The 27,859-nt window shown below is 40.6% G+C and overlaps 2 protein-coding genes across 3 annotated transcripts in view; one reads left to right on the forward strand and one right to left on the reverse strand.

Moving 5' to 3' along the window:
- Positions 1-2,894, forward strand: part of Nsmaf (neutral sphingomyelinase activation associated factor) — a 61,126-nt gene extending 58,232 nt beyond the window's left edge. Inside the window, exon 31 of the mRNA XM_040741473.1 lies at positions 1,221-2,894. Coding sequence (XP_040597407.1) covers positions 1,221-1,321 — 101 coding nt within the window. The 3' untranslated portion in view covers positions 1,322-2,894. The remainder of the gene's footprint in view (positions 1-1,220) is intronic.
- LOC101830755 (syndecan binding protein) lies at positions 1-27,646 on the reverse strand. Of its 2 annotated transcripts, none has more exons than XM_040741477.1 (9): positions 27,559-27,646; positions 16,836-16,902; positions 14,932-15,010; positions 12,262-12,371; positions 8,554-8,712; positions 5,863-6,038; positions 2,915-3,086; positions 1,987-2,078; positions 1-1,148 (listed from the first exon to the last, which is right to left on the reverse strand). In XM_040741477.1, the coding sequence occupies exons 2-9, from the start codon at positions 16,884-16,886 to the stop codon at positions 1,094-1,096; spliced, it is 894 nt and encodes a 297-aa protein (XP_040597411.1). In that variant the 5' UTR covers positions 16,887-16,902; positions 27,559-27,646; the 3' UTR covers positions 1-1,093. The 2 variants fall into 2 exon arrangements, with proteins under 2 accessions (XP_040597411.1, XP_040597410.1); XM_040741476.1 differs by having other exon boundaries at positions 8,554-8,715.
- Between the last annotated feature and the right edge of the window lie 213 nt (positions 27,647-27,859).

Consider the following 27,859-nt stretch of genomic DNA (forward strand, 5'->3'; position numbering starts at 1 on the left):
TTAACATTTTTATACATTTAATAGGATAATATCAGGATATTACTAGGATAGGCACAAACCAAGAAGAAGGAAAAAAACCAAGATAAAGTGTCATTGCCATTTTTGTTTAGAGGACGGAGTGAGAAAATAGAACAGATTAAAATGGCTAGGGAAAAATCCTAAGATGACTCCAAAGTAACTAAGTTACATAATGTTAGGATTCAAATGTCAAATTAAATATTGCCCACTTAATCTACAAATGAAAAGGAGACCCCCAAATTTGTTCTGTTTATATAACAACGTTTACATGAAATATATAGCGATTTGTCTTTCAGAAAGCGATACAGCAACTTTTACGCGTTTCCTTTATGCAGTGACTAGAAAAATCTCCATACAATTAGGCAGCTCCGCTTAGCAGTGAGCTGCTCAGGGCTGGCAGGTACCAGCTTAACAGAGAGCTAACACTCAGGTCTCAGAAGGCAGCAATAATTCTATTTTGGCTTTTATTCTAAATGCTTGCTGTAGTTAAGGCGACAGTTGAAGCATATTAAGTGAAGGTAGTTAAAATTTAGTGACAATCATGACAGTCTCTTGCAAACTACACACAATATATAATGCTTTTGTGGAATGAAACCAGTGTTGATTAACTGGAATTTTACACACTCATACAGAGAAAACTTAAAAGTAACTACCAAAGGCAATCATCCTCAATGTACTATGCTGATGTTCTAAAATCCAGGTATGCCACAGCACTGAAGCACGCGACTAGCACTGGGCTTCATCTAGGACAAAGGTGACCAGTTCTCATACAGCTAAGCCTACACCAACCAGTCATCCTAACCACAATGGCTTATAAAAGCATCAGGTTTCCAGTGAAGAAACGATTCTAGGAAAGTCAGTAAGTTTCACATCTGTAAAACCAGGATAAGGCTACACCTATCTTAAAATCTGCAGAAGACATCAGATAGAGTAAGGTTCCCAGCCATGATGGAAGACAGACAGGTCCCCATGCAGCATATTCTCCCTGGCTCCTGGAAAGCTTCATATGTGAAATATAGAAGTTGCCGAAGAAGAAAACTGGAAACATTCAGCTGTGATGCGTTGTTCAAGGTTTCTAAACCTCGGGAATGGTGTGATCCATCAGACTTTTCATAATGCTCGGTGCCATCCTACAAGAGAGCCACTCATTATATAACGCGTGTTATTTTCTGTTATTTTTTCTTTTTTTTTTCTTTTTTCAGAGTTGAAGACCGAACCCAGGGCCTTAGCAAGCGCTCTACACTCTACCACTGAGCTAAATCCCCAACCCCAAAGCATGTTATTTCCAACGATGCCATTTTAACCCAAGACAACCCCAATTCCAATGTAGTACTATTGCCTAAAGGTCTTTAAATGAGCTCAGAGCTACAGAACTGATAACAGTTGTCTAAGACTGTCCAGGAAGATTAAACATCTACACCAGGGTTGACGTGCTAGAGAAGGTGTAAGTCATTTACCTTAAGACTGGCAGTTTAATTAAAATAAAACAAAACAGCAAGGCTAAGGAGTTAGAAGAAAAGGTGGAAAAGGAACCTACCAATAGTTAAAAATGAAAAAAGACTACAGAACAGTCAAGTCTTCACAATATTTTCCCTTCCAAGGGTACTTAGCTGCATTCTACCCAAAAGCCAAAAATACAAAGATTTCATTACAAAGGTTAGGCTTATGTATCTTGGAAATCTCACTTTCTAATGCTCTATCAGGATTCTGAATGAAGGGTTTCCAAGAAACAGTACCAAGTATAAAGATAGTCAGAATCACCCCTTGCTGGCCATTGTCAGCTCTCATGAACTTTATACTGCTTGGTTCTGGGGGACAGAGAGCAAGCACCATGCCCCTCTACCTCCTGAGACACACTGCAAATAGCAACAGTAACCCTATCATAACCACCATGACTAGATTTCTAATAAGCAGAACTGCAGACTTCACTTCATGTGACAGCAAGCCTAAGTAGAGCTGTGCACTTACCGTTTAATAATATGTTCAAAGATGAAAGCAGGCATGATTGTAATGGTAACTACAGTCCCAGCTGTTGACAGTATGTCTGCAATCTGAGAATCCTAGTGAAACATAATAGAATTTAATTTCACTGAGGCCTTATTTAGTAAACATAAAACTGTAATTGTTAGGTAAAAATCACACTATATTTGCTGTTGTCATGCTAATATCTCTGCAGTCCCAATCCCTGGTACGTATGAATTTTAATTTTAATCTTACAGACATGTTTTAAGCTGGTAGCAAAGTTGAAGGCATTGAACACAATCATTCCCTTCTTACCTGAATATGGAGAGCTTGCCCCAATCACAGTCAAGTGTATTCTAGAATTTATGAATTAAAGCCTTACTTAAAACCTTTAGCTCTTAAGATAGTCTCAATTCAAGGATTTATATGCCGAGCATGGTTTCACATGCCTTTGACCCAGCACTGCAGGAGCAGGCACATCTGAGTTAGAGAATGGCATGGCCTACATAGTGAGTTCCAGGACATCCAGGGCGATGTAGAGACCCTGTCTACAAACAAAAATTCCCACAAAAACTTTATAGATCAAAATATAAATACAAAGTATTAATATACACCAAGACCTATTCCTTTCCTGTATTTCTGAACTGAAAAATGTTGAACATTCACCCATTCACAATGTCTAAAATTGTACCCTTCCATTTCTCCTCAGAATTCTAACTAGAGAGAGATCATAGAACCATAGTTTAGTGACCCTGTTATGGAAAAAAAATAATTCCAGGTAACATCCCAGAGTTAGTTCTGTGATGGCCCAAGACCATAGCTCCTACATTTATCTCCCACGTTTCAGTGTTTGAGGCTCATCAGGAAAGTCACACCACCTAAATGTTATCTAAAATAAAATGGCTCCAAAACCAGGGTCCAGTGTGTTGCTTACCTTCAAACCAATGACGTTCTGCCCATTGATCTCACAGATGTGATGATCGGTGAGAAGGCCATTTCTGGCAGCAGAACTATCTTTCACTATGGATGTGATTTTTCCACTTTTAAAGATAAAACCAACATGTCCGCTGCTGTCCTTATGCATAGTAATTGTCCTCTCAAAGGGCCTGTAAGCATTAAGTGCTGGGTTAGACTGAAACTTTAATTTCATACTTCAATAGACATGACATACCATCAACTGCCTCATAGATACGTTGTTACAGTAAGGGCTGTTTCTAATAATTTATTATGGCTCTGACACTATACACGGGACACCTCAAGCCTTTCTTAATCTCATGATTTGACTGACTTGCTAATAAAGATACCTTCTGTTAAGTTTGAGAAAACAGAACACACTACTTTGTGGAATCATCAATACATTTCTCTTTACAGTCCACCATACTTTTAAGTTATCATTACATCTTTCTTTACAGTCCACCATGCTTTGCATTAATAACAAGATGGCACTGAACTAACTCACTGAATACCTTTCAATACTTGTGGGAGCTGACTGACCTTAGGACATCTGACACTGAAAACATGATTTTTCACATCTCAATTTTGAAAATGGTACAGATGACACGGTCTCATTATATGCAGCTCCATCTTCTCAAGCGCTGAGATTACAGTCAAAGCTTTGCTCTAACTTGGAAGAACCACCAGTGAAGCAACGAGAGAGAGATTACTCAAGCCTGACTGGAAAGGAAGGCACAAACTATTAAAAAGGCCACAAGTCACCTGCCTCAGGCACTGTCCTGCCACTGTGCTATTGTAAGTTTTTAAGGCCTCCTCATTTGTTTACATTATGCAATTCTGCAGCTGTACCTTCCTATTGGTCCAACAGTTTTAAAAAATTCTTTCTTGTAAAATAATGTGTAGCCAGACATGGTGGCATTCTTTAATCCCAGTACTCTGAAGAGAGAGGCAGGTGGATTTCAGTGAGTTTGAGGCCAGCCTGGTCTACAAAGTAAGTCCAGGACAGCCAGAGCTATAACATAGAGAAACCCTGTCTCAAAAAAAACAACAACAGGGAAAAAAAAGCTTAAAATTATTTAAGAAGTGAAAGACTTCTCTATACAATGAAAGACCTCTCCCAGTGCCAACAACTTAAAGATATTGAAAAAGGAAATCACAGAAGATAGTTGATGATGAAAAGTCCTTGCAACTGGATTGGCAGAATTAATATTGTGAAAAATAGCTATATTACACCAAAACTAGTTTATACAATTAATGCAATACCTATCAAAATTCTGGTATCAGATTTCACAGGTTTAGGAAGAACAAACCCAAGGATTCATTTGGAACCTTCAAAAACTACAAATGACCAGGGCTGGAGAGATGGTTACAAGGTTAAGAGCACTGATTGCTCTTCCAAAGGTTCTAAGTTCAATTCCCAACAACCACATGGTGGCTCACGACTGTTTGTAATGAGATCTGGTGCCCTCCTCTCACCTTCAGGCATACATGCAGACAGAACACTGTGTACATAATAAATAAATCTTTAAAAAAAATGCCAGAGCTAAGTTAAAAAAAAAAAAAAGACTACAAAAGACCAAAGCAATCCTAAGAAGTAAGAACATTGATGGAGATCTTACAATACTCGACCACAGATCATACCACAGCTAGTCATTAAGAAAACCTGGTGCTGGCATTAAAAACAGACAGAAGACCAAAGGAAAAGAACAGAGGGACCATAAATAAAATGGTAAAGCTATGCCCATGTAGTATTCAGCTCTGAAGAAAAATGAATTCATAAAACTAGGAAGAAAAATGGACTTACAATGAATACTATTACTCAAAGTTACAAAATCTTAGGAAATAAGCACATTATTTATATGCATAACACACAGGTATATGTGATACAACATAAAGAAGGACTGAATTCGGATAGTAAACATGTATTATGAATGAATACAAGGAACTGTTTTGTGTGTGTGTGTGTGTGTGTGTGTGTGTGTGTTCTACTCTCATGGATTTGTTTAAAGTAGTGGGTAAGTGTCAAAAAATATATCCCAAAGTGAAAATATCCAATGTGTAGCTCCATTGTATTAGACTCACTGAGATTGATAGTCTTTGGGTCTGGCTAATTTCAACATGTGGAATCTTTTTATCTGCATCGTTAATTTTTTTTTAATGATGTAGGTTGGTCTGTGTGTATGAGTGCAGGTGCCTATGCAGAAAAAAGGTGCTGGAGCTCCTGGAGCTGGAGTTGCAAGCAGTTGTGCCCTTCCCAACTTGGTTCTCTGGAAGAACAGTGTGTACTCTTAACCAGACATCTTGCCAAAACCGATCCAACTTTATGAAATTCTGTTTACAGATTAAAAAGGAAATTAAAACTTTTCCATCTTCAAATTTTGAGGAATTTAATAAATTTCACATCAATGTTATTTTTAGTTTAAGATAAAAATAGACTACCTACCATGCAGAACAATGCACCCTCTTTTACTTAATTACACCACCACCCCAGAGACTGGATTTGGTTTCAAAACTAAGATCTTGGGAGCCTGTGACGATTTCAGTACTCATGATAAAGAGCCCTGGCATGGGATGCTGAAGCAGTGGGCTGGCTGCAGGTGAGCCCATGGCTGCTGTACTGTCATGTCAGTTACTCTCTCTAGCGCATACATCCTTTCTAAAGATGATACAGACAGAAAAACACTGCTTAGAGGACAGATTCCCATAAAGTGTGGGAAAGTATATATGCAAAATCAGAATTCCATGAAAAGAATGTAACTATTCAAGAAAGAACTGCAGCACACAACTACAAAAACCGGAAGACTATAATGAATCAACATTTCCTAAACAAACAAAAAGCAGAAGTAGAAAACCATATTCACAGAATCCTGAAATGAAAGCAGAAGTGTAGGCTTGAGTCTCCGTTTTCCCTGCTGGGTCTCAGCTCACCTGTCCCGAATGGTCATGGTGATCTTCTCTCCAAACGCCTGCTTGAGCACCTTGTGTGCCTTATCAGAGCTCCAGCCTGCGCAGTTGTCACCATTGATCTGCAGTACCTGGTCCCCAAATCTCAGACCAACCAAGGAGGCTGGGGAATTAGCCTGGACTAGCTGAACAAATACACCCTAGGTAAGAAGAAAATAATTTACCATTTATCACTGCTATGGCTGATCAGCAATCTTCCTAGTATTGTATGATATGTCAAGTCATCCCTTAAAAGAAACAAAACTTTATTAAAGCAGAAACACCTGAAAAAAACAAACAAATAGATCTCAGTGGGGACCTACCTGGGTAGCCTTAGTCGTTTCACCCTGCATATAGTCAAGTGATAGGAACGGGGCAACATTACCAAATGCAAACTTTACACTGCAGGTATTGATCATACCAAGCACTGCATGCCTGAATTTACTATTTGAAATAAAATAAATAAATAAATAAATAAAGTCATTTGGAGCTGGGGTAGAAGGCTGAGCAGTGAAGAGCACTTGCTACAGAGAACTCAGGTTCACTTCCCATTACCAATATGGTGCTCACAACTATGTGTAACTCCAGTTCCTGGGGATCTGGCATCACATTCTGACCTCTGAGAGTACCAGGCATGCATGTGGTGATTACACATACATGCAGTCAACACTCAAAACATAAAATTAAATACATTTGAAACTAAATGATAGTTTAGCCGGGTGTTGGTGGCGCACGCCTTTAATACCAGCACTCGAGAGAGGCAGAGGCAGGCAGATCTCTGTGAGTTCAAGGCCAGCCTGGTCTACAGAGTGAGTTCCAGGACAGCCTCCAAACCCAAAATACAGAGAAACCCTGTCTCGAAAAACCAAATTAAAAAAAAAATCCAGGAAATATGGGACACCATGAAGAATCCAAACCTGAGAATAATAGGTATAGAAGAAGGCGAAGAAATACAGCTCAAAGGTACAGAAAACATATTCAACAAAATCATAGAAGAAAACTTCCCTAACCTAAAGAAAGATATGCCTATGAAAATACTAGAATCTTACAGAACACCAAATAGGCTGGAACACAAAAAGAAGTCACCTCACTACATAATAATCAAAACATCAAACCTACAGAGTAAAGAGAAAATATTAAGAACATCTAGGGAAAAAAGGCCAAGTAACATGTAAAGGCAGACCTATCCGAATTACACCTGACTTCTAAATGGAAACTATGAAAGCCAGAAGATCCTGGACAGATGTCCTACAAACACTAAGGGAACAAGGATGCCAGTCCAGACTACTATATCCAGCAAAGCTTTCAATTACCATAGATGGAGAAAACAAAATATTCCATGACAAAGCCAGATTTAAACAATACGTATCCATGAATCCAGCTCTACAGAAAGTGCTGGAAGGAAAACCTAGACCCAACGAAAATAAGTACACTCACAAAGACATAGGCAACAGATAATCCCACTTTACCAAACACCAAAAGAAAAAGGGAGGAGAACCTACACACAATAACTCCACTGCCAATAAATCAAGCACAAACAAGAATCATCAATCAATGTTCATTAATATCCCTCAATGTCAACGGTCTCAATTTGCCTATAAAAAGACACAGACTAGCAGAATGGATACAAAGACAGAACCCATCCTTCTGCTGCATACAAGAAACACATCTCAACATCAAAGACAGACGTTACCTCAGAGTAAAGGGTTGGGAAAAGATTTTCCAATCAAATGGCTCCAAGAAACAAGCAGGTGTAGCAATCCTAATATCTAACAAATTAGATTTCAAATTAAAATCAATCAAAAGAGATGAAGGGCATTTCATATTCATCAAAGGAAAAGTCCATCAAGATGAAGTCTCCATTTTGAACATCTATGCCCCAAATACAAAGGCACCCACATTCATGAAAGAAACATTACTAAAACTCAAATCACACATATAATCTCACATACTAGTAATAGGAGACTTCAACACTCCACTCTCACCACTAGACAGGACCTCCAGACAGGAACTTAACAAAGAAACAAAAGAATTAATAGAAGTTATGACCCAACTGGGTTTAGCAGACATCTATAGAACATTCCACCCAAACACAAAGGGATATACCTTCTTCTTGGCACCACATGGAACCTTCTCTAGAATTGACCACATAATAGGAAACATAGCAAACCTCTACAGATACAAAAAAAATTGGAGTAACCCCTGTATCTTATCAGACCACCATGTATTAAAATTAGAATTCAACAAACACAAATTGGAGAAACCCTACAAACTTATGGAAATTGAACAATGCACAATTGTACCATCCCTGGGTAAAGGAAGAAATAAAAAAAGAAATTAAAGACTTCCTGGAATTCAATGAGAATGAAGACACAACATACCCAAACTTATGGGGCACTCTGAAAGCAGTGCTGAGAGGAAAGTTCATAGCACTAAGTGCCCACATGAAGAAACTGGAGAACGGTAAAGACAATCAAAAAGAAAGGCTCATTTGCAGTGATCTGCTTGCAAACTCCTGCATGGCTTCTTCCAAACAGGTGGGAAATTAAGTCAGTAGATTCCTAACACTCCTCACTGGCATGTGTCGTGACAGCTGGTCAAACTATTTTCATTTCAAATTATTTATATTAAAACTTCATGACCTATTTAGATAAATTCAGAAATATAAATACTTACATTATCTATTGACTTAAGTCTGAGCCCAATTTTTCCATCTTGATCCTTACACAAAATAACTTCACGAATCCCTTGCTTAATTTCTGCTCTCCGAATTCCAGCATCGTTACCTGTCACAGGTGCTACCATATAGTTCATGCTGGATGGTCTTGCTACCACCTGCTGGAAAAACACATCATTGGCCATTATTTAGAAACACTTTCTTTGAAAGTAATCTACAGAACACTGGAACATGCGCAGTTCTAGTTCTTACAAATACTACTCCACAAATAAGTTCCCTCAGGTGAAGTCCAAGTTCTACAAGAATGACACGGGCTTTCATTTCTCCATTCCTCTACTATTATCCTCAGTGACTCTGCTCCAGGCTTGTTACTTTAAGTCAACTGGCACTACTCCTGTGTATCAGTCATCATTTGCTGGACTGTCTCAACCAGAGAACACGTAAGTGGCAGCAGTCTCAAGAGACTGCATTGTCCAGTGAGGTCTTATGACCTCAGACTGTGTGAGTACACTACGTGAAGCTGGCACAGCACTGAAAACAACGCATAAACCATTTCCCACAAGATATCCCTGTTACCAACAACTAAGCTCATTTACCTTCATTTCAAACATAATTTCCTAGAACTAAGAGGTCACACTGGATTTTTATAACATGCATTTCCCAAAGGGTTTCTGTGGTAAAATCATAAAATTACCATTTTAAAAGTAAGTCAAATATGAACAAGGACTTATGTCAGGAATGAAATAAAGAGATGACACAAAAACATTTATATTAAACTACCCTTGACAAAGTCACCACATGTGTAATGGTATTGGGAAAACAGAAGCACCAGGAGCAGTGGCTGGGGCTGATCTTATACCAAATATACACACCAGCTCCAAATGGATTCAAACCTTAACTGTTAAGATCTGCTCACAGCATAAAGCTAGGAGAAAACACAAATCTCTTTGATACTTATCTTGACAATGTATTTTTTTTTATTTTCACACCAGAAGCATAAGCAAAAACATGTAAGTAGGATTACATCAAACTTAAAAAGTCTCTTCACAGCTGGAACCAGGCATGGTGGCACATACCTTTGATCCTAGCAGAGGTAAGTGGATCTCTTCAAGTTCAAGGCCAGCATGGTCTACATAGAGACCCTGCCTCCAAACAAACAAAAAAGGTAACAGCAAGAGAGGCAGTCGCCAAACTGAGAGCAACCCATAGTAATGGAGAAGTTATTCACAAATCATGTATTAAGGGACAAATATCCAGATGTATAAAGACTTCAAAACTCAACAGCAGAAAAGCAAGTAACTCAATTAAAAAATGGGCAACATGCCTACATAAGCTATTTTCCCAAGATAACAAATGACTCATGGGTATGTGAAAGGCATCATTTATTATTAGAAGATGTAATCCAAGCCAGAAAATGACATTACCACCTCATATAATAGTGTATCTATCAAAAAGACAGAAATGTTGCTTTGTACTGCCATACACCAAATGTACTCAGTATAACCATTATGAAAAACCATATGGAGGATCCTCAAAATGAAAACACACTTGCCATAAGTCAAACAAGCCTACTTCTGGGCAAAAGCAAAGGGAAATAAAATCACTATATCCCAATGATAACTGCATGCCCATATTCATTGTAGCATTATTCATAGTGACCAAAGCTTAGAAGCAAGTGTCTGTCAACAGATGAATGAATAAAGAAAATGTTGTCTAGAAATACACAATGTCATATTACTCAAGCCATAAAAGCATGGGCAGTTGGACTGTATGATGACCCTAGAGGATAGTACAATAAAGGAAATATGTCAGAGACAAAATGATAGTACAGTCTGATGTTGATATGAAAACTATAAGTAGTCTCAGGATTAGAGAGGATTAGGGATGGGCAGAGGAAGAATGGGGAGATGGACAAAGTAGACAGACTTTCAATGATAATAAGTCTGGGGAGCTAATGAACAACACAAGAGCCATGGCTGTCAATACTGTGTAACTGAATCTTGCCAGTGTTATAACTACATTCTAAAACGTTGTAACTCCAGGAGGGGATATTCACTGGCTTGACTGGGGGAATGTTTCACAATGTACATAAATTGATACGTAGTATGTTGTACACCTTCAATATACATAATTTTAATAAATTGGAGCAGAGAACTAGATGGAATACAAAAACAAAAAATATACAGCATGTAAAATGAAACTGTCACCAAGTGGAAGAGTTAATAGAAATCTCCAGAACAAATTAAATATAACAAAATGATAGAGAAAGAGCACACCAAAGAGCCTTATTATGTAGATACTTCTAAAGGAAACCAGATTACCTTCGAGGCAAGAAACATGCAAATGGGGAGGAGACACTGGTATGTTGATCACATCAAAGGGAACAAAGAATGCAGACCTGGGCAAAGGAAGTCAGATACACTAACTGGAGCCTCCCAGCCAGTTACTAAAGTAATACCTATAATTGGCTTTTTTTCTGTGTTAGAAGATAAATTTTCTATAAATATAGCATGTAACCTTTATGTTTGTCCATACCTTCTTTAAAAGATTTACTTTTACATAATGTGCCTGTATTTGAGTATTTGACACTTGCGTGGATGCCCAAGGGAGCCGGAAGTCCTCAGATTATCTGGCACTCCTCTGCAAGAGCAGCAAATACTGTATCCATGGAGCCATCTCTCACCAACTCGCCCAGCCTGGGAGGGGTGGGGGGAGTGCTGGGCTGGGCTGCAGCTACCAGATACATTTCTCAAGGTCTTCGCTGCAACAGGCTCCAACCTAAGCTTTTCTATAGGTCCCAGAATCTCATCTACTCAATCCCAGGACAGCAACTGGCTTTCTGTACTCTACCTGGGTTCTTCTTATTCCTTTGGAAATCTCTGACCATTAATCAATTTCTTAAATTACCTCAGTTGAAATACTATGTTTTCAACTGGACTCTGACTAATACAAGTAAGTTTCCAATAAATACTGAAATCTCAATAAATAAATGCCAGGTACTGTATTAAACAGTGGCATTATGGCAAGAGGACAGAAGTGGATTCACTCATAAAGTATGTAACTATAATTACATCAAGAGCTGTTATATGTAAGCCTAGCACCTCAGTCTAATTACAAAAAACTTGGCTTCTAATTATAAGAGGAATATTAAAATTATGAGCAAAGAAACATGGCATGTGCATACTTCTAGTCTATCAGCAATGCAATACTGTTTGAAATAAGAATTACTGAAACATGGAAGAATTAACTGTACAGTCAAGGTAGGAAATACAAAGCTCAATGCGGCCACACAACTAGAAAGGGTAAAACTAACCGAAACATGGCAGAGGCCCAATCACAAGGTCTTACGAAAGGACAGAATGTCAAAGACCTAATAAAGTCAACAGCAAATGACAATGTTCAGAAATATTTCTATAGAGAAATCTAAAATCAGGCTGTGTGTTGTGGTGCATACCTTTAATCCCAGCATTCAGGAGGCAAAGGCGGGTGGATCTCTGCACACCCAGCCTGGTATATAGAGTAAGTTATAGGACAGCCCAGGCTACACTGAGAAAACCCATCTCAAAAAACCAAACACACACAAACAAAAGAAACCTAAAATCTGAGACGTTAACACTAAGTTATAAATATGTAAGTCTGCTATGAATGCCAGTTTACGTCTATGTATAAAGAGCATTTTAGGAAATTCAAAATTATACTGTACATACCCCTTGGGTTGGTGCTCCAGAGACCATGGGCATACTTGCACATATTTCTTCTTCACTTAAAGTCAGTCCCATGTATTGGGAGAGCTCTGGATACAGTTTAGGATAGAGATCTAATAACAAATGAATAAAAAGACATTGGCAGGATATTCAAAATAATAACATACTGTGGACTGTGTTTTATTTTAAAAATTCACATTTAAAGTACCAAGATTTAGACACATTTAATGGATTCATAAAAAGGAAGTGTATCTCCCCATCTCTGCCACAATTAGAAAGAAAAGAATGCATAAAAATTTTCAGGTCCTAAAATATAAACACATCTGAGACAGCCTGAGCTTTCCTGCAGTAGCCTTTTGTAGCCATGAGGCACTAGTTTCACAATCTGCAGGTGTTCAAGTCCCTCATGCAACACAGTCTGAAGTTGGCTGTGGTGGCGCATGGCTATAAGCCAGAGCTCCATTCATGTGGCAGAAGCAGGAGGACTGCCACAAATCTGAGACCACCGAGGGTCAGACAGCAAGACTTTCAAGTTGAAATAAGTAAGTAAATACAAAATAAGGCCTTCTAGCCACCAGTAGACCTGTGCAATCCTCCTGTCTGCTTTTGACTCCCGCTGGATTTCACATGATACCACCCAATGCTAGTAACTCTTTCATTTCTCTAATGAAAATAAGGAAAAACTAACTGTACATGTTCATAGCACAGATACAAAACTTAGAGACAGAAATAGAGAATACAGAGGGGTATCTACTCAAAGGTAAAAATTTTCCTAAAGAATTGATCTTGCCCTTTCTGTTTCTTAACACAAACCTATGCATTAGAAGTGTAGTGATACTGGAAGAAACCATCATGAGTGAGGTAACCCAGTCGCAAAAAGACAAACATGGTATGTACTCACTCATATATGGATTTTAGATATGGATCAGGATAGTGCCAGTCTGCATTTCCACAGATAGAGAGTCTGGGAAACAGGAAAGAACCTAAAAGATATGCATATATGCATAGTACCCAAGAGAAGAGGATGGAGACAAGATCCTCTGAATGGATGGGGAACAGGGCGAGGGGGGGTAGTGGGACCTGGGAAGAATAGAGGGGGTAAAGAGGAAGGGAGTTGGTCATGGGGGAACAGGAAGTTGAGGGGGTGGGGGTAGGATAGGGGGAAGAGGGAATCATAGGATCGAAGACAGATCAGGCACCAGAGTGACCTCGAGTGATCTAAAGGTATAACATCAATTGGCAAGCTAAGCAATAGTGGAAGGACCACCTCGAATGCCCATTCCTGATAATGAACTTGATGTCTATAACTATCCGGGAGCCTTCATCCTGGGACTGATGGAAGCAGAGGCAAACACACAACTAAGCACTGAACTGAACCCAAGGAACCCAGTGACAGAGAGAGAGGAATGATGAGCAAATTGGCAAAGAATGGGCTGGCAAAACCAGCAGAGACAGCTGATCTGAACAGGGGAGAGCTCTTGGACCCCAGACCGACAGGGGGAGGCCAGAATGGGACTGATCTGGACCCCCAAATGTGAGTGTCAGTGAGAAGGCCTGGACAACCTATGGGGCTCTGAGCTGTGGATCAGTGTCTATCCCTGGTATACAATCTGTCTTCATGTGCCTATAGCACAAAGAGAGATGCTCTCTCAGCCTGGACTCTTAGGGGAGTGCCTTGACCCTACCAAGAGTAAAATGACAGACTCTAGACATCCCCTATGTGGAAGGATTTGGCAATAGGGTGGGAGGGAGGGTGGAAGGGGAGTGCGGGAGGAGGGGAGGGAGAGGGAACTGGGATTGACATGTAAAACAAGCTATTTAAAATTAAAAAAAAAAAGAAAAAAAAACGGGGTAAAAAAAAAAAAAAAGAAGTGTAGTGATAATAGCACGAATTCTGCTCAGAACAACAGAAGCATTTACTGTCATACTGCTGAACTCACTCCATGAACAGCTATGGGCTGTAATGGTTCCTCTCAATAACAGGAAACAAAGTCGGAGCTTGTGAACTCACTCAGTTTCCTACCACTTGTACAGTGACAGCCACAGCCCAATGAAATCAAAACAGAATTTTTAAACATTAACAATATTGAATATTTTTGGAAGTGTGCTACTTCCAAAATATTTTCCTATGATCTATTTTGATTTCAGAGTAGATTCACTCCAAAGAAAAATGTTAGACAGCCATGCAGAAGATGAGAGGCCACAGAAACTTCACGGCTGTCCTGAAGCCCCACAATCTATGGAGTTTGAACAGTAATTGCTGGATGACAAAAGACCCAAAGGGAGACAGCTGGAAGCTTCCGAGCTCCCCTTTGCTCCCCACAGAGGTGAGAACGAGGCAGCTCAGAGTGCCTGCAGGCAGCTGCACAATCAGGAAAGCTGAGACTCCATGCAGCAGAGCTTTCCCCTAATGAACAGGCTAAGTTAAGGACGATGGCTCAAACTAAAATAAAATTGTATTATGCCCTGAAACACATCTTCATACTCACCGAGCACTCTCTTGATTAAATACAGGTTAGATCTGTAGTAAATCATCTTCCCTTACTGCTACTAAGTCGTTAATCACAAATTCATATAACATGTCAAAATTCTAGGTTCTGAACTTCAGGGGGGAGAAAAAAGGTTTTGTGTGTATTTCTGTCCAAAGAAAATGAGCCCAAAGTATGAACCTACTTCCATCTGAAGGGAAAGCAGCAGAAACATCCACCAAACCTGCCTGGGTGGCGGGGCTGGAAGAAAAGGCAGTCTGAGCCTAGAAAAGAAAATAGTTACATATACTTATATGGTTTACAAGTTAAATCTAGAACTTTCCAAAAGAAATGAACAACTGAAGTTTTACTCAAAGTTTCATTTTAAATACTTCAGCAACCATTTATTTTCCACTTAAGAGTACTTTAAAAACTGAATGATACCACTTTACATATCTTATTTATAGTCAGTGCTTCTCAGTGGTCTGCAAATAAATCAACTGTATGTGCTTTCTCTGTTGATATTTGAGACAAAGCCTAATGTAACCCAGGCTAGCGTCAAACTCCCCATTTAGTTGAGTACTGCATTACCATCAACTCCTGATCCTCCTGCCTCCACCTCCCAAGTGCTGGGATTACAGGCATGTGCCACTATGCTCGTTTATTCCATGCTAGGGATGGACTGAATCCAGGCCTTGATACATAGCAGACAGGCACAGGAGTTCGGAATTGAAGAAGGTTCGAGGATTATGTGGCATTGAAAGCCACAACCTAACTGTTACTGTAAAATAACTTACAGACTGTGAACTGCCAGTTCACTGCTGTGGTGCAAAGGGCCAGAAAACAAGAAGGAATGTAACATTCCTCAGTAACTTCTTGGGGGGCACTCAAGATAGAAAAACACACAAGTCACCCACCCTAGATAATGAAGCAGAACAACTAGCCCACAAAGACTGTTTTGAAATCTACCAGGAACACAAGAGCCATACCCCACCTCTGCCCAGCCCTGTTCCATCTGCCAGCAGCTAGCTCTCTGCTCTGAACTCTGAAGGTCCGGAATCTGCTTCTCTTAAAGGGATCAGCTGGCATAAACTGAAGCCCAGGAAAACATATGTCAACATCAACTGCCTTCTGTCTTTCCACAGTGAAAACTCTCTACTAAAAGCCAACTGTGGTTAATTTAAGTTCATTTCCATACATAGCTACTAAGAAAAAAAATGGACAAAGATCATTCTTTGCAATCTATATGTTATTCCTTAATGTACTGATGTAATACTGACTCATGTTAGGCTGAGTATTTCAGATAAAAGCTTTAGAAAAGAGTGCATGTTCAGATGAACTTTGTGAAAATTACCACAGGAGGGGAAAAACTTAGCACTACAGAAATGGCAGACATTTAAAATGACTGTCCATGCCCCCTCACAGCTTAGAAGCAACCCTCCTCGGCAGCTCACTGCACACTTCAGATGCTAAAAGCTACATTTAGTATCGTTCCTAGACAGATGCTCGAAAACTAACTGTCCACAGAGCAATTTCCTCTGCATCAGTCCCTAGGACACCTGAGCCACTATTACTACCCAGTTCATTCTCCCTTTACCCCAGTACGGCATCAATAAAAATGTTCCAACTTTACACAAAACTATGACTATCTAAAGGCTGACAAGCATTATTATATACTCCAACTTATATGAGTTATATGCAATTTAAACTGTACTAAGAAAACGAAGCACTCTGAAGATTGTAAAACAAATTTTAAAGAAATACTATCTGGCTGGAGAGGTGGTTCAGAGGTTAAGCTGGAAAAAATATAGTGTTCTTGAAGCAGACCCAAGTTCAGTTCCCAGCACTGGAGTCTCTGGAACCTGGTGTTCACAAGCACCTATAACTCCAGCTCCAGGGAGACCTCTTCTAGTCTCACAGGAGTCTGCACTCATGTGTCCATGGCAGACGCATGCATACATGGACTAACAGATAAAGAATAATTTCTAGTCTTCTTGAGATTGTTTAGTCTACAACAGCCCTAGACAGACATAGCAATCCACCAACAAATGCATGCATCCCATTTCATTTCACAAGTGAACAGGTTATGAAATCATTCTTCAAACATACCTGAATTACTTTGTCTACCTTCAGATCTTCAAGAGATGGATAAAGAGACATTTTTGCAGCTTTTTTTCTAAAGGAAAAAAAAAGTTTCCAATGTCACAGAAAAATATACACAGTATGCACAGCCAGCAATAGGCACACAAACATGGACAATGCTGTTTAATACAATAAACATATAAGTTCAAAAGCCATAGCAACAGGACTAGTTAAGGCATATCACAGCTGTTAACATTTAACAGCTGTTACCAAACTCTATCTCTGTTCCCATAGCTACCAAACTACATTCATTGTGGATTTAAACCTCAACAAGTAAAGCTTCCCTCATTTCACAAATTGTGAATATCAAAGAAAAGAGGCATGTGACTTTTGCTTAGCTGACACAGTACCCTCAGCTAAGCCAGGGTCAGGAAACGGCCTTTCACAAGATCCTTTACCTTCTAACAACAAGAGGCAAGAGCAAACAGTATGCAGTATCAGCGTGTAATACAGCACTGGGAGAATACACATACGTACAAGGAAAAACTAACATACACCATCTGTTTATTTTTTAGCAATGGTTTATCTTAAGGAAACATATCTAAGAAGGAAATTATTACCTTTCATTTTTAACATTCCTATGCTGTCCGATGTTTTTTTAAGCTACCATAAATTGCTTTTTTGAAACAATTTAAAATAAAATTCTCTGAAATATTACAGACACATATTTTACATTTTGTTTAGACATTCTGAGATAAATACCCAAGACTTCCCACTTAACCAAATAAAACTGAATGTATCCTAATTGTTAAAAGGTTTTGGCAAATTACTGAGCCATCCCATCAACCTCCCACTTCCAAATCTATTCCTTATTTCCTGCTCTCCAAAAACAGAGCTGAAGCTCTTAGACAGAAGATGGGATGATGCTGCGTGTTCAGTAAGGGCAGCCAGGGCCAGCACCAACCAGGCCCCCTCAGGACATGCTTCTCTAGCAGCTTAGCCTGGCTATGTTGGGCAAAAAAAGCAACAGAAAGCCATCAGGCTGGAGCAGGTAGCCCAGACCCTTTCATATGGCTTTGCAACAAATTCTAAAATGTGACATGCTATAATAAACACTCACTGGAAGTTCTACCATGTCTACTAAGGAGCACCTCGCAAGTTATTGAGAGGAACTATCAGCAGGCAGTTTGTTTCTGTAGTGCACTCTTTCAGTCCTAGTAGTGGCTACTTATTAAAACAAACACCCCACTAACCGATATAAGAAGCCCTCATTTGAGTTATGGCCAGGGTTGTGATGGTTTGAAAGAAAATGGCCCCCAAAGGGAGTGGCACTATTAGGAGGTGTGGCTTTGTTAGAATAGGTATGGCCTTGCTGGAGGAAGTGTGTCACTGTGGGGGTGAGCTTTAAGGTCTCCTACGCCCAAGTCATGTCCAGTGTCTCTGTTCATTTCCTGTTGCTTTCTGATCAAGATGTAGGCCTCTCAGCTCCCTCTCTAGCTCCATGTATGTCTGCATACCACTGTGTCCCACAATGATGGTAATGGACTGAACCTCTGAATCTATAAGCTAGTCCCAATTAATGTTTTTCTTTGTAACAGTTGCTGTGTCCATGGTGTCTCTTCATAGAAATAGAAAGCATAACTAAGACAGCTTTCTAAGAGACTACCAAAACATACAGCCTATTGCTACTGCCCTTGGTTGCCCCTAGAGATGGAAAGAAAATATGTCCCTATTGCTGAACACAGAAAGAGGGCCCAGAGACTCCTGAGTTGGAATTTGCCTGAATGCTCCCCAAGGACTAGCATTCATGGTACCAGAAGGCATCATACAAGCTTCCAAAAGAGGAACCACATCAACAATCACTATAGCACAATAACACTACAGGTGCCACAGTGGCACACATACCTTTTGGTAACTAACTGTCTCTAATTGGGAATTAAGACCTGAACAATAAGGAAACCATGCCTGGTACTGGAAACCTAGCTCTACTCAGTGCTAGTGAAGTCATGGATACTGGAGGAGAACCTACTGGGGGAGATATTCTAAATATCTGTCCTGAAAGTGTAGTCTTCACCCCTCATCAAGGAAACTTTTCTTTGCAACAGATGGAGACCAAGACAGAAAACCACAACCAACCAAACTGCAGAGTTGTGGGACCCAGTCCCAATGGACACATCTACAAAACACTGTACCTAAGACTCAAGGGACATTGCAGATGGGGTGGGGATACTGTAAAATTGTGTATCCTGGTAATGTCAGAAGTTACACCATGACATCTCACAAACATGACTGCCTGAAAATGAGCTGAATAAGGACAATAACATACATGCCCAAGTGGACAGGAATTTACCTAATGTGGGCATTTTAAACAGGATTATAGAATGCATGGACTGTTGTCTGGCTTCATTTATAATGTATGATAATTTAAAGGTTCATCAATGTTTTTTAATTAAGATTTATCTTTTTATTATGTGTACAAGACGGCACCAGATCTCCTTATAGATGGTTGTGAGCCACCATGCAGTTGCTGGGAATTGAACTCAGGACCTCTGAAAGGGCAGTCAGTGCTCTTAACCTTTGAGCCATCTCTCCAGCCCCAAGGTTCATCAATGTTATGATATCTATCAGTGCCTTCTTAAGGCTGAACATATTACATTGTTTATATACCACTTTATGTTTATTCATTCTGATCTGTACTTGGGGCCAATAGTTAATAGTAAGAATGCTGTTGATCATGCTAAGTCTTCTGTATTACTTGTAATATGTGTGTGTATGCATATATACATATATATGCTTTAGAAGTTTTTATATAAAGATATGTCTTTAATTCTTTTGGTGTATTTATATAGCTAAGAACATAACTTCTAAATTAAAATGGTAACTATATTTAACTTTTTTGTACACTTGCAAACTGGTTTCTAAAAGGATTATACTATTTTTATACTCTCAGAATTCTACTTTCTTCATTTCTCACTGCTACAGTCTGTGGTTCTGATAATGGTCACTCTAGAAGTGAAACAGCATCTTATTGTGATTGGAATACCATTTCCATAACAACAAACAAAAGATGCTGGCATCCTTTCATGTGCTTGGCCACTTGTGGACCTTATTACATCTATATCTTTTGTCTAAAAAGAAGTGCCCATTATTATTTTTTAATAATAGTTCTGCTTATATTCCAGATATCATATTCTTAATCATTTCAGGTTACAAAAAAAAAAAATCAATGGAGCTGGCAGGCTTATAGGTACAAATTTATTTTCCAAAGTTCTGAAAACCTGGAAAGTTCAAGAACAAGGTAAGACATCACGTCCTGTGCCAGCAGCTTTTCACTGTCTTCACGTGAAAGAAGGGTCAAGACAGCTCTACAGAGTCTCTACTGTAAGGGTAAGTACTAGCTCCACTCATAAGAACAGAGCCCTCGAAACCTCAGTCCCAGAAACCCATTTTCATCTTGGTGCTTACAGTATTAAACAATGGATTTTGGAGGAGCAGATACATTCAGATATATCACATACTGCCATCAGATATGATTTCCAAATACTTTCCTTCCATTCTTTGTCTTTCATTTTGAGTGCCTTCTATAACACAGAAGTGTTTTGTTTTGATAAAGTTAAATATGTTTCCTCCTGGCTATTTGTGCATTAAATATAACATAAAAAAAACAAACACTAACTCATGGTCATTAAAACACTATTTTGTCAACAATTTAATAGACTTAGCATTATATTTGGATTTTTGATCTATTATGAATAGTTTTTGTACATAGATGAAGCAGGGATGAAATTTAATTCTCTTCTACCTGGACATCAAGACATTGGCTCTCGCACTGCCTTTTTTTTTTTTCTTACTGAATTGTCTTGGCACCCTAGTTCAAAGTCAACTGATGGTTAAAGTATATCATTGTTCCTGGCCTGTTCTACTGGTTTACTTTTCACCAGTACCAGTTTTGATTACTGTACCTTTGCATTGTTTTGAATATGAATTTTCCTACGCTATTCTTTTTTTCTAAAATAATTCTTATGGTTATCCTATATCCATTTCAGCTTAGTGCGATTTTTAGAATCAGTGAAGTTTTTTTTATTATTAAATTTTGATCTCTGACAGTTTCACAGTGCATTCTGGTTACTCTCTCTACTTCTCAGCCTTTAACAAATTTTAAGTACAGCATTAGCATTTATAAGCCTATATCCAGATCTGAGAGCTGGCGAGATAACTGAGTGGTTAAGAGCACATACTACTCTTGAAAAGAATCGCTTCCCAGCACAAATGTTGACAGTTTACAACTGCCTGTAACTGCTCTTTAAGTTGGGATCCATTGTGTTTTATTTTTGCTTGTCACTGCTATTTTTTAGTTTTCTCTTCGATTTCTTCTTTTACCCTAAAAGGTGTTCAAGAGTGTATTTTTACTTCTACTTTCACTGTGGTCTAAAAGATGCTTGATATAGTCTTAAAATTGTTAAGATGCAATAACCTCATAGGTGATCTTTCTCAGGAGTATGTTGTACATGAACGTGTCTTCAATGAAATGGATGGAATGTCCTGCTAATGTCTTTCGGTCCATTTGGTCTACAGTACTGCTCAAGTCCCCTGCTGTCTTGCTAATGCTCCATTTGGATGTCCTCTCCACTATCAGAGCTGATAAGAAAATCCATTATGCTGCTGTTTCTCCTTTGGCCCTATTTGCATTACGTATTTGAAGAATCTGAGGTAATATGTGCAAATAACTGTTCGCGTTCTGAGTGGATGCTTTTAGCATTACACCACCACGCCTTTGTTTTTGGAGTGTCCTATGCCAGTGGTTCTCAACCTTCCTAATGCTGCAACCCTTTAATACAGTCCTTCATGATGTAGTGACCTGAATCATAAAATTATTTTCATTGCTACTTCATAGCTGTAATTTTGCTACTGCTATGAATTGTAATGTAAATTTCTGACATACAGAATTCTAGTGTGTGACCCCTGTGAAAGGGTCTTTTGACCTCCAAAGGGGTCATGACGCACAGGTTGAGAGCCACTGGTCCTATGCTTACCACAGCACATGAAACATGTTCAACTCATCATATAATAATATCCAATTCCAGCACTCAGAAGGCAGAGGCAAGGACATCTTTGTGAATTTGAGATCAGCCAGATCTACCGAATAAGTTCTAGGACAACCAGGGCTACACAGTGAAACCTGTCTTGAAAAGCCAAAAAAAGAACAGTAATATCTATAACAAACTGGAAAGGACAAGTAGTGTTTTGTTGAGGTTTGAGTACTTCTATTAAATTACTCAACTTAGAGGAAGTGGTCAGAAAGAAGGGCTATACCTTGGCTTATGTTGAGAGACATCGGAGACCTGGAGCAGTAGTTCTCAACCTATGGATTACGACCCCTTGGGATTCCAATCCCTTTCACAGAAGTCACACATCAGATATACTCCATATCAGATATTTACCATAAGATTCATAACAGCAGAAAAATTACACTTATGAAGCAGCAATGACATAATCTTATGGCTGGGGTCACCACATCATGAGGAAGTGTATTAAAGTGCAGAATTAGGAAGGTTGAGAACCACTGGCCTAGAGGAAAGAGAAATTTAAGCCGAGATGATGAATGAGTGTGCTCTTATTCACTGAGGAGAAACTGATGTGGTTACTCATTTACTTGGTTTCCCATTTACACCTGTACTACCCTTCCGCTTTCAGTCCATGTCTCTACAGCATCTCTTGTGCAGAATGGACAGCTGGCTCTTTCCGTTTGTTCATTAATTTCTTCTACTGAGCAGTTTAGTCTTTATGTACCTGCAACTTCCTGGCCAACATTTTGTGGTTTGCTCTCTAGTAACATTCTGCCTCATCTTTCTTCTTACCATTCTCTCTCGCTTGATAGCCCCTCTGTGGTTACCATGAGGAAGCTGACTGCCTGTGCGAGGAAGTAGCAATTTTCCGCATTGTTCCCTCTCCTTCCGTGGACCATGGGTTATGTGAATCACACTCAGGTGGTCAAGCTTGGAAGGCTCCCAGATCCTGTACTTACCTTTACAAATGAGCTATGTGCTTTCATACATTCTGCTGCTGAACACCCGCTGAGAGGCCATTTGTTGGACTCCCTTTAGCACCTGTTAGAGGGCAGACCTGGTGGCACAGACTCCCCACCGTTTTTTCTAGGGCACTACGGCTGTTTTGTTTATGAAGGGCAGTTCTGCTACTTAGAGTACTTTACAGAAGGCATCTGAAACTTTGGATATGTAAATACTCTTCTTGGGCCTGGACAGTTCTGCTGAAAACTCTGCCTTTAGCCTTCCCAGAACCCCTGGTACAGGATGAGTTGTTCTTCTCCTGCAGCTCTCACAAAAATAGTTAATTTGACACTTCTGATTTGCTCCAATTTGCTATGTACACGGTTTCTTGACTGTCATTTCCTTTCCCCAGATTTGGGAGTTTGGAGCATACTCTTAAAGCAAATGTTCAGTCCCTTCTCTCCTCTGAAAGTTTCAGAAGACTATCTAGAAAATAAAAATGCCTCTAACCTGTAAGCCCACTTGCCCAAGGACACTTCCTGGAGTGCTGGGGGGAGGGGGTTTGTTCATGTAAAGTAACAAGTCACTTATTTTTACTTTTATAAACAAGATTGCTTGCCCAACAGCCCAAGAAGTGCTTGATCGCACATAGCCGGGAAGCATGTAGACAGGACGTTTGCTTACCCCCACTGGACGAAGCTGGGAAGTGTATTAGCCCTGTGGGTTTTGGGCTTTGCCTTTATAGGCACCTGACTATTGTAATTTGTGGTCATTCTCTGGAAATCCCAGGTATGGACATGACCAGTGTCCATTGTCCTGGCCAGTATTTACAGTAAAGCTTACTTCAAAGTTGCCTCAAAAACTGTGGTGTGGTCTTCTTCTCACCTGGAGGGATTAACAAGTTCTGTATCAGCATGATGGCCTATAAATCAAGACATCCTCCTCAAGTTCCGTAATTTGACAGATACACTGAAACCTCAGCAAAACGCTACTTAACTTCCCTGCTTACTATAGAGTGTACAAATGGAATAGAGAAGCACCGAATGGGGGTGGGCGGGGCACAGAGCAGGAGTGGAGCGGTTGGCTGATCTTCAAAAGCAGCTGTGAGAAGACTTCCGTCCCTGCATGCTTGCCCTCACTGCAAAGACACACCACACCCTATGCTCTCGTTAGGGGCCAATCTCTGACGCCAGTAGTGTTTTGTTTCTTTTTGCCACATTAACAATTAACTGAATAGCTTCTCCCTGGTGAACAAAAAGTATACTCCTTGATCAACTTTTGCTTAAACTTCCCTTTCCTTCAGGCCTCTGAACTTTGATCTACTTTCAGCTTGAGCCAAGGGATATCCCTCCTGGTCCCTCCCTCCAAGAACAGGCTGACTTCTCTAAGATTTGAGTTTGCCACTCTGCCTCCTACTGGTCCCCCTCACTGTTGTCCCTTTTTCTCCTTTGTACAGCTAGCCAGCCCTTTTCTGCTACACCAAATGAGATGTTCACACATCTCATGCATGGCATTTTCTGCTCTCACGATTCTCCTTTAGAATGAAGTCCCTTGTAACCCGAACCAACTTAACAGTCTAGAAGGCACAGGACAGATACCACAACCTTCTCCTTCCCTCAGCAACCCTAGCCATCTACACATCCACCTCTGCACCGTCCCCATGCAGCCTCAGCATCCCAGCTCCACATAAAACTCCTTCCACAGCTCACAAGAGCAGGAAGAAGTGCGCTGACAGGAGAGGCTCCAGACAGAACTGGGCCTTCGATGACCTTCTGCAGGATCAAGACTGGTTCCAGCCTCTTTGTGCCCCCTTCTTTTTTAGTTTCAGAGAAGCAACAGTGCTCCAAAAGTCCAACAAAATCACTCAAGCTAGGTGTTTACCATTACTGGGGGATTGAATCATAGGCATTTATCTTCCATACCACAACTGGAAAAACTGATCCCTTTCAAGGAAGAAGTGGGTCATTTAATTACTATTTCGACAGTAAAGCCAATTATTAATCCAAATATGAGACCTGTGCCATGTCCCATTGAGATTGAATCTGACATTCAGATTCCAGGATACACAACAGTTTGCCAGAAATTGTTCCCCACTTCCTTACTTGTCCTCCACCCTCAGTCACAAGGGCTGAGTCTCTGATCTGATTCCAAGTGTCAAAAGTATTGAGCTTCTTTTGAAGAACTGTGAAATTATCCTTGACTGGAATTTTACAATGATCAATGTGAACTAAGAGAACTCTGAAAATATTACACCAGTGAAGAGTTTTCATTTTAATCCCTTATAATTCCTATTAAACCATCATGTGTCAACTAAGCTACAGAATTCTGCTTCTAGGCCTCTCATTTGGGAGTGATGGCATTGCCACCCTTGTAATACATCCACCCAAGGCGCCTGATGGCTCCTGGAGTCAAATCAGCACCCAAAGCCCTCACCAACTGAGGAGTTTGACTGTAACCTCCACAGCAGCTGCTCTGCTGGTCTTATGCTTGGAAAGAACCAATGCTTTCAACCACCAACCCTCAAGTAGGTTTGGCCTACCCCATACCGCTGAGACCACAATACTCTGCCATGGCTTACGAAAAGCCCTGAACCCAATGCACCAGTAGGCTTTAGAAAATATCACCCAAAGGTGAGGCTATTGAGAAGGTTTTTTTTCTAATGATTTGAGCAATACCAGAATCTCTTCTAAACAAAGACAGCAGCAAAAATGACTACAAAAATGTTGTCTAGAAAGGACAGTTACTTTGGGTGGGACACACAGAGCAACGCTTTCACTGCTGACTGTCGTTCTGAGCAATCCTATTATTCCTGTAGGCATCTTAGGGCTTTTGTTGCTTGCTTGTTTGCTTGTTTTTTAGCATCATTTGGGAAAATTAGTCACTGATGAAGTAACTTCCAGGGCAGCTAGGGCTGTTACACAGAAAAACCCTGTCTCGAGAAACAAAACAAAACCAAAAAGAAAAGAATTATCTATCTGTCCCTCAACACCTTCAAAGCAGCATGGCATTGCTTCCTTGGACCTGTGACCTACTCACAGCTCAATGGAGGGAAAAACTGGAGCTTTCATTGCTGTTGCTGCGGAGCATAATAAAAATCTACAGTTTTCCTTTCAGCCACAGTTGCAGAGACAAAGATTAAAAGAGAAAGGTAATGCATGTAAGACTAGCTGGTGTGTATGGTGACTTAAAATGAAGGACACAGAGGTTTTTGATGATATCCTTCTAGTCAAAGTTCTTCAAACCTGAGAATCAATGAATAAACAACATATTTCTATTCAGTAGGAAAAACAAGACTCTTGATGGCCAGGAAGAACTTGGTCCTGAGGCATTTTTAGAAAGTCCTAACCACCCTCTCTCACTAAGAGGGTGTTACAGTTTCCTTTCACAGCTCTATTTGTACTCCAGATTTACTGTGCATGTTTGTAGAGTGCTGCAGACAAGCATGAAAGAAAGGCGACCAGAAGGCACTAGTAATGTGGGCATTTTTAAGATCAACTACAGATTATTCCATTTAATGATTACAAGCCTAAACCAAAATTCTCTTTAAATAAGGAAAAACTGATACTCTCTCACCATTATCCTAAACCACTAAAGTTACTAAAGATATTATATTTGACCAGGGAAATAAAAAAAAAAGCCACCGGTACTAACAGAACCCATCAGTAGTTGAGATATGGAATCAATACTGTTTTGATGACCCACGTGCAAGAAAAACAAAAAGCGGTGATGTGCTAGAACAGAGATATATTTTAAAAGACATGGACACACAGTCTAGTTGATGAACAATTATCATCATCAGATACGGCAAAAAGGGGGGTACATAAGGGGGGAAGTGATGTCATGCTCATTTTAAGGGGCTGACTAATTAAGAAGTGCATTTAATTGTTAATCAGTCCCTTCTTGGTCATGATTTCTAAGTCCTCTTTAATGGCCCCAGCACATAGCTAAAATCTACTTCCAAAGTTAAGTAACTTCGGTTATAATGGAGTGACTGTTTACTGAAACTTCTGGTCATTCCACTTCCTTACTTCCTGGCATACACCACTGGGTCAGTAATACTCACGGACCACGTCAGACCTACAAGTTTAAGGAACTAGGTTGTTAACAGGATGGAAAGCAACATTTTCAGTCCTCAGCCTTAAATTGAGAAAATGAGTGTACAAATCTATTTAATGTATCCCCTTTACATTTAAAACGCACGACAATGTACCAGGCCAGCAGCTATCTAGTAACTTTCGTTTTTCAAACACTGCCCTTGGTGTAATGCGTGCATGTTAAGAATTTCCAACACTCCACTTTCTAAGTAATTTACCTAAGGGGAAAACGCCCTCTTCGCGCTACGTGTCTGAAGCCAGGACGAATACAAGAGACGACCCCACGCACTCCACTGCTCCCTCACCGCACTTCGAAAACTGGAAACTTTCCACGACCACAGCCTCCCTCCGCCCCGTCTTAGAAGGAAATCTTCAAGGGAGAGCTGAGTCACCAGACCTCCAGGGACAGTTCCTGTACACACACCCGCTGCGAACCCCGTCCCTCCCCAGCTCTCCCCGCCCCCTTCAAGAGCCAAGGCTCAGCCGCTAACCGTTGTAGCCTCGGGTCGGTCCCCGCCCGGGCGACCTGACGCCGCCAAGGACGCGACCAAGAACGGCCGAGTGCGGGCGGGGGGCCGGCCAGGCTCGCCTGGTGCCCCGAGCAGCTTCCTGGACCTGCCGGGACCCGGGGCCCTCGCGGTCACTCACCTGCACCGAGGACGCGCTGCTCCTGCCGCTCGCTCCGCTCCGGCACCGGACTAGCGAACCCCACGGCCCGCCCTGCGCGTCATCGCCGCCCCCGCCTTCCGCCGCCCGCGCAGGCGCAGGCGCCGTTCCCATGACAACGCGGCGCAGCCCGCGCGACCTCCGGGCCCAGCATCCTCAGCCGAAATCCGCCCAAGACCCCCGCGCCCGCCGCGTTTCCCTGGGAGCCCCCGCCGCTTTTTACTACCCTTTGTTCCCAGAACGAATGCTCATTGGCTGCTGACGGTTACTCTCGGTGTCGCAC

Source organism: Mesocricetus auratus, unplaced genomic scaffold (assembly GCF_017639785.1).
Source record: "Mesocricetus auratus isolate SY011 unplaced genomic scaffold, BCM_Maur_2.0 Super-Scaffold_6730, whole genome shotgun sequence".
NCBI lineage: Eukaryota > Metazoa > Chordata > Mammalia > Rodentia > Cricetidae > Mesocricetus > Mesocricetus auratus.

What these genes read in the sequence shown, in the direction of transcription:
- LOC101830755 (XM_040741476.1), bottom strand. Translation starts at nt 16,886, where the DNA reads ATGTCTCTTTATCCATCTCTTGAAGATCTGAAGGTAGACAAAGTAATT. An exon ending in TGCTTTCCCTTCAGATGGAA is followed by an intron (nt 12,372 to 14,931) that starts GTAGGTTCATAC and finishes ATTTGTTATTAG; the next exon opens with ATCTCTATCCTAAACTGTAT. An exon ending in CTGGAGCACCAACCCAAGGG is followed by an intron (nt 8,716 to 12,261) that starts GTATGTACAGTA and finishes GTGTTTTTCCAG; the next exon opens with CAGGTGGTAGCAAGACCATC.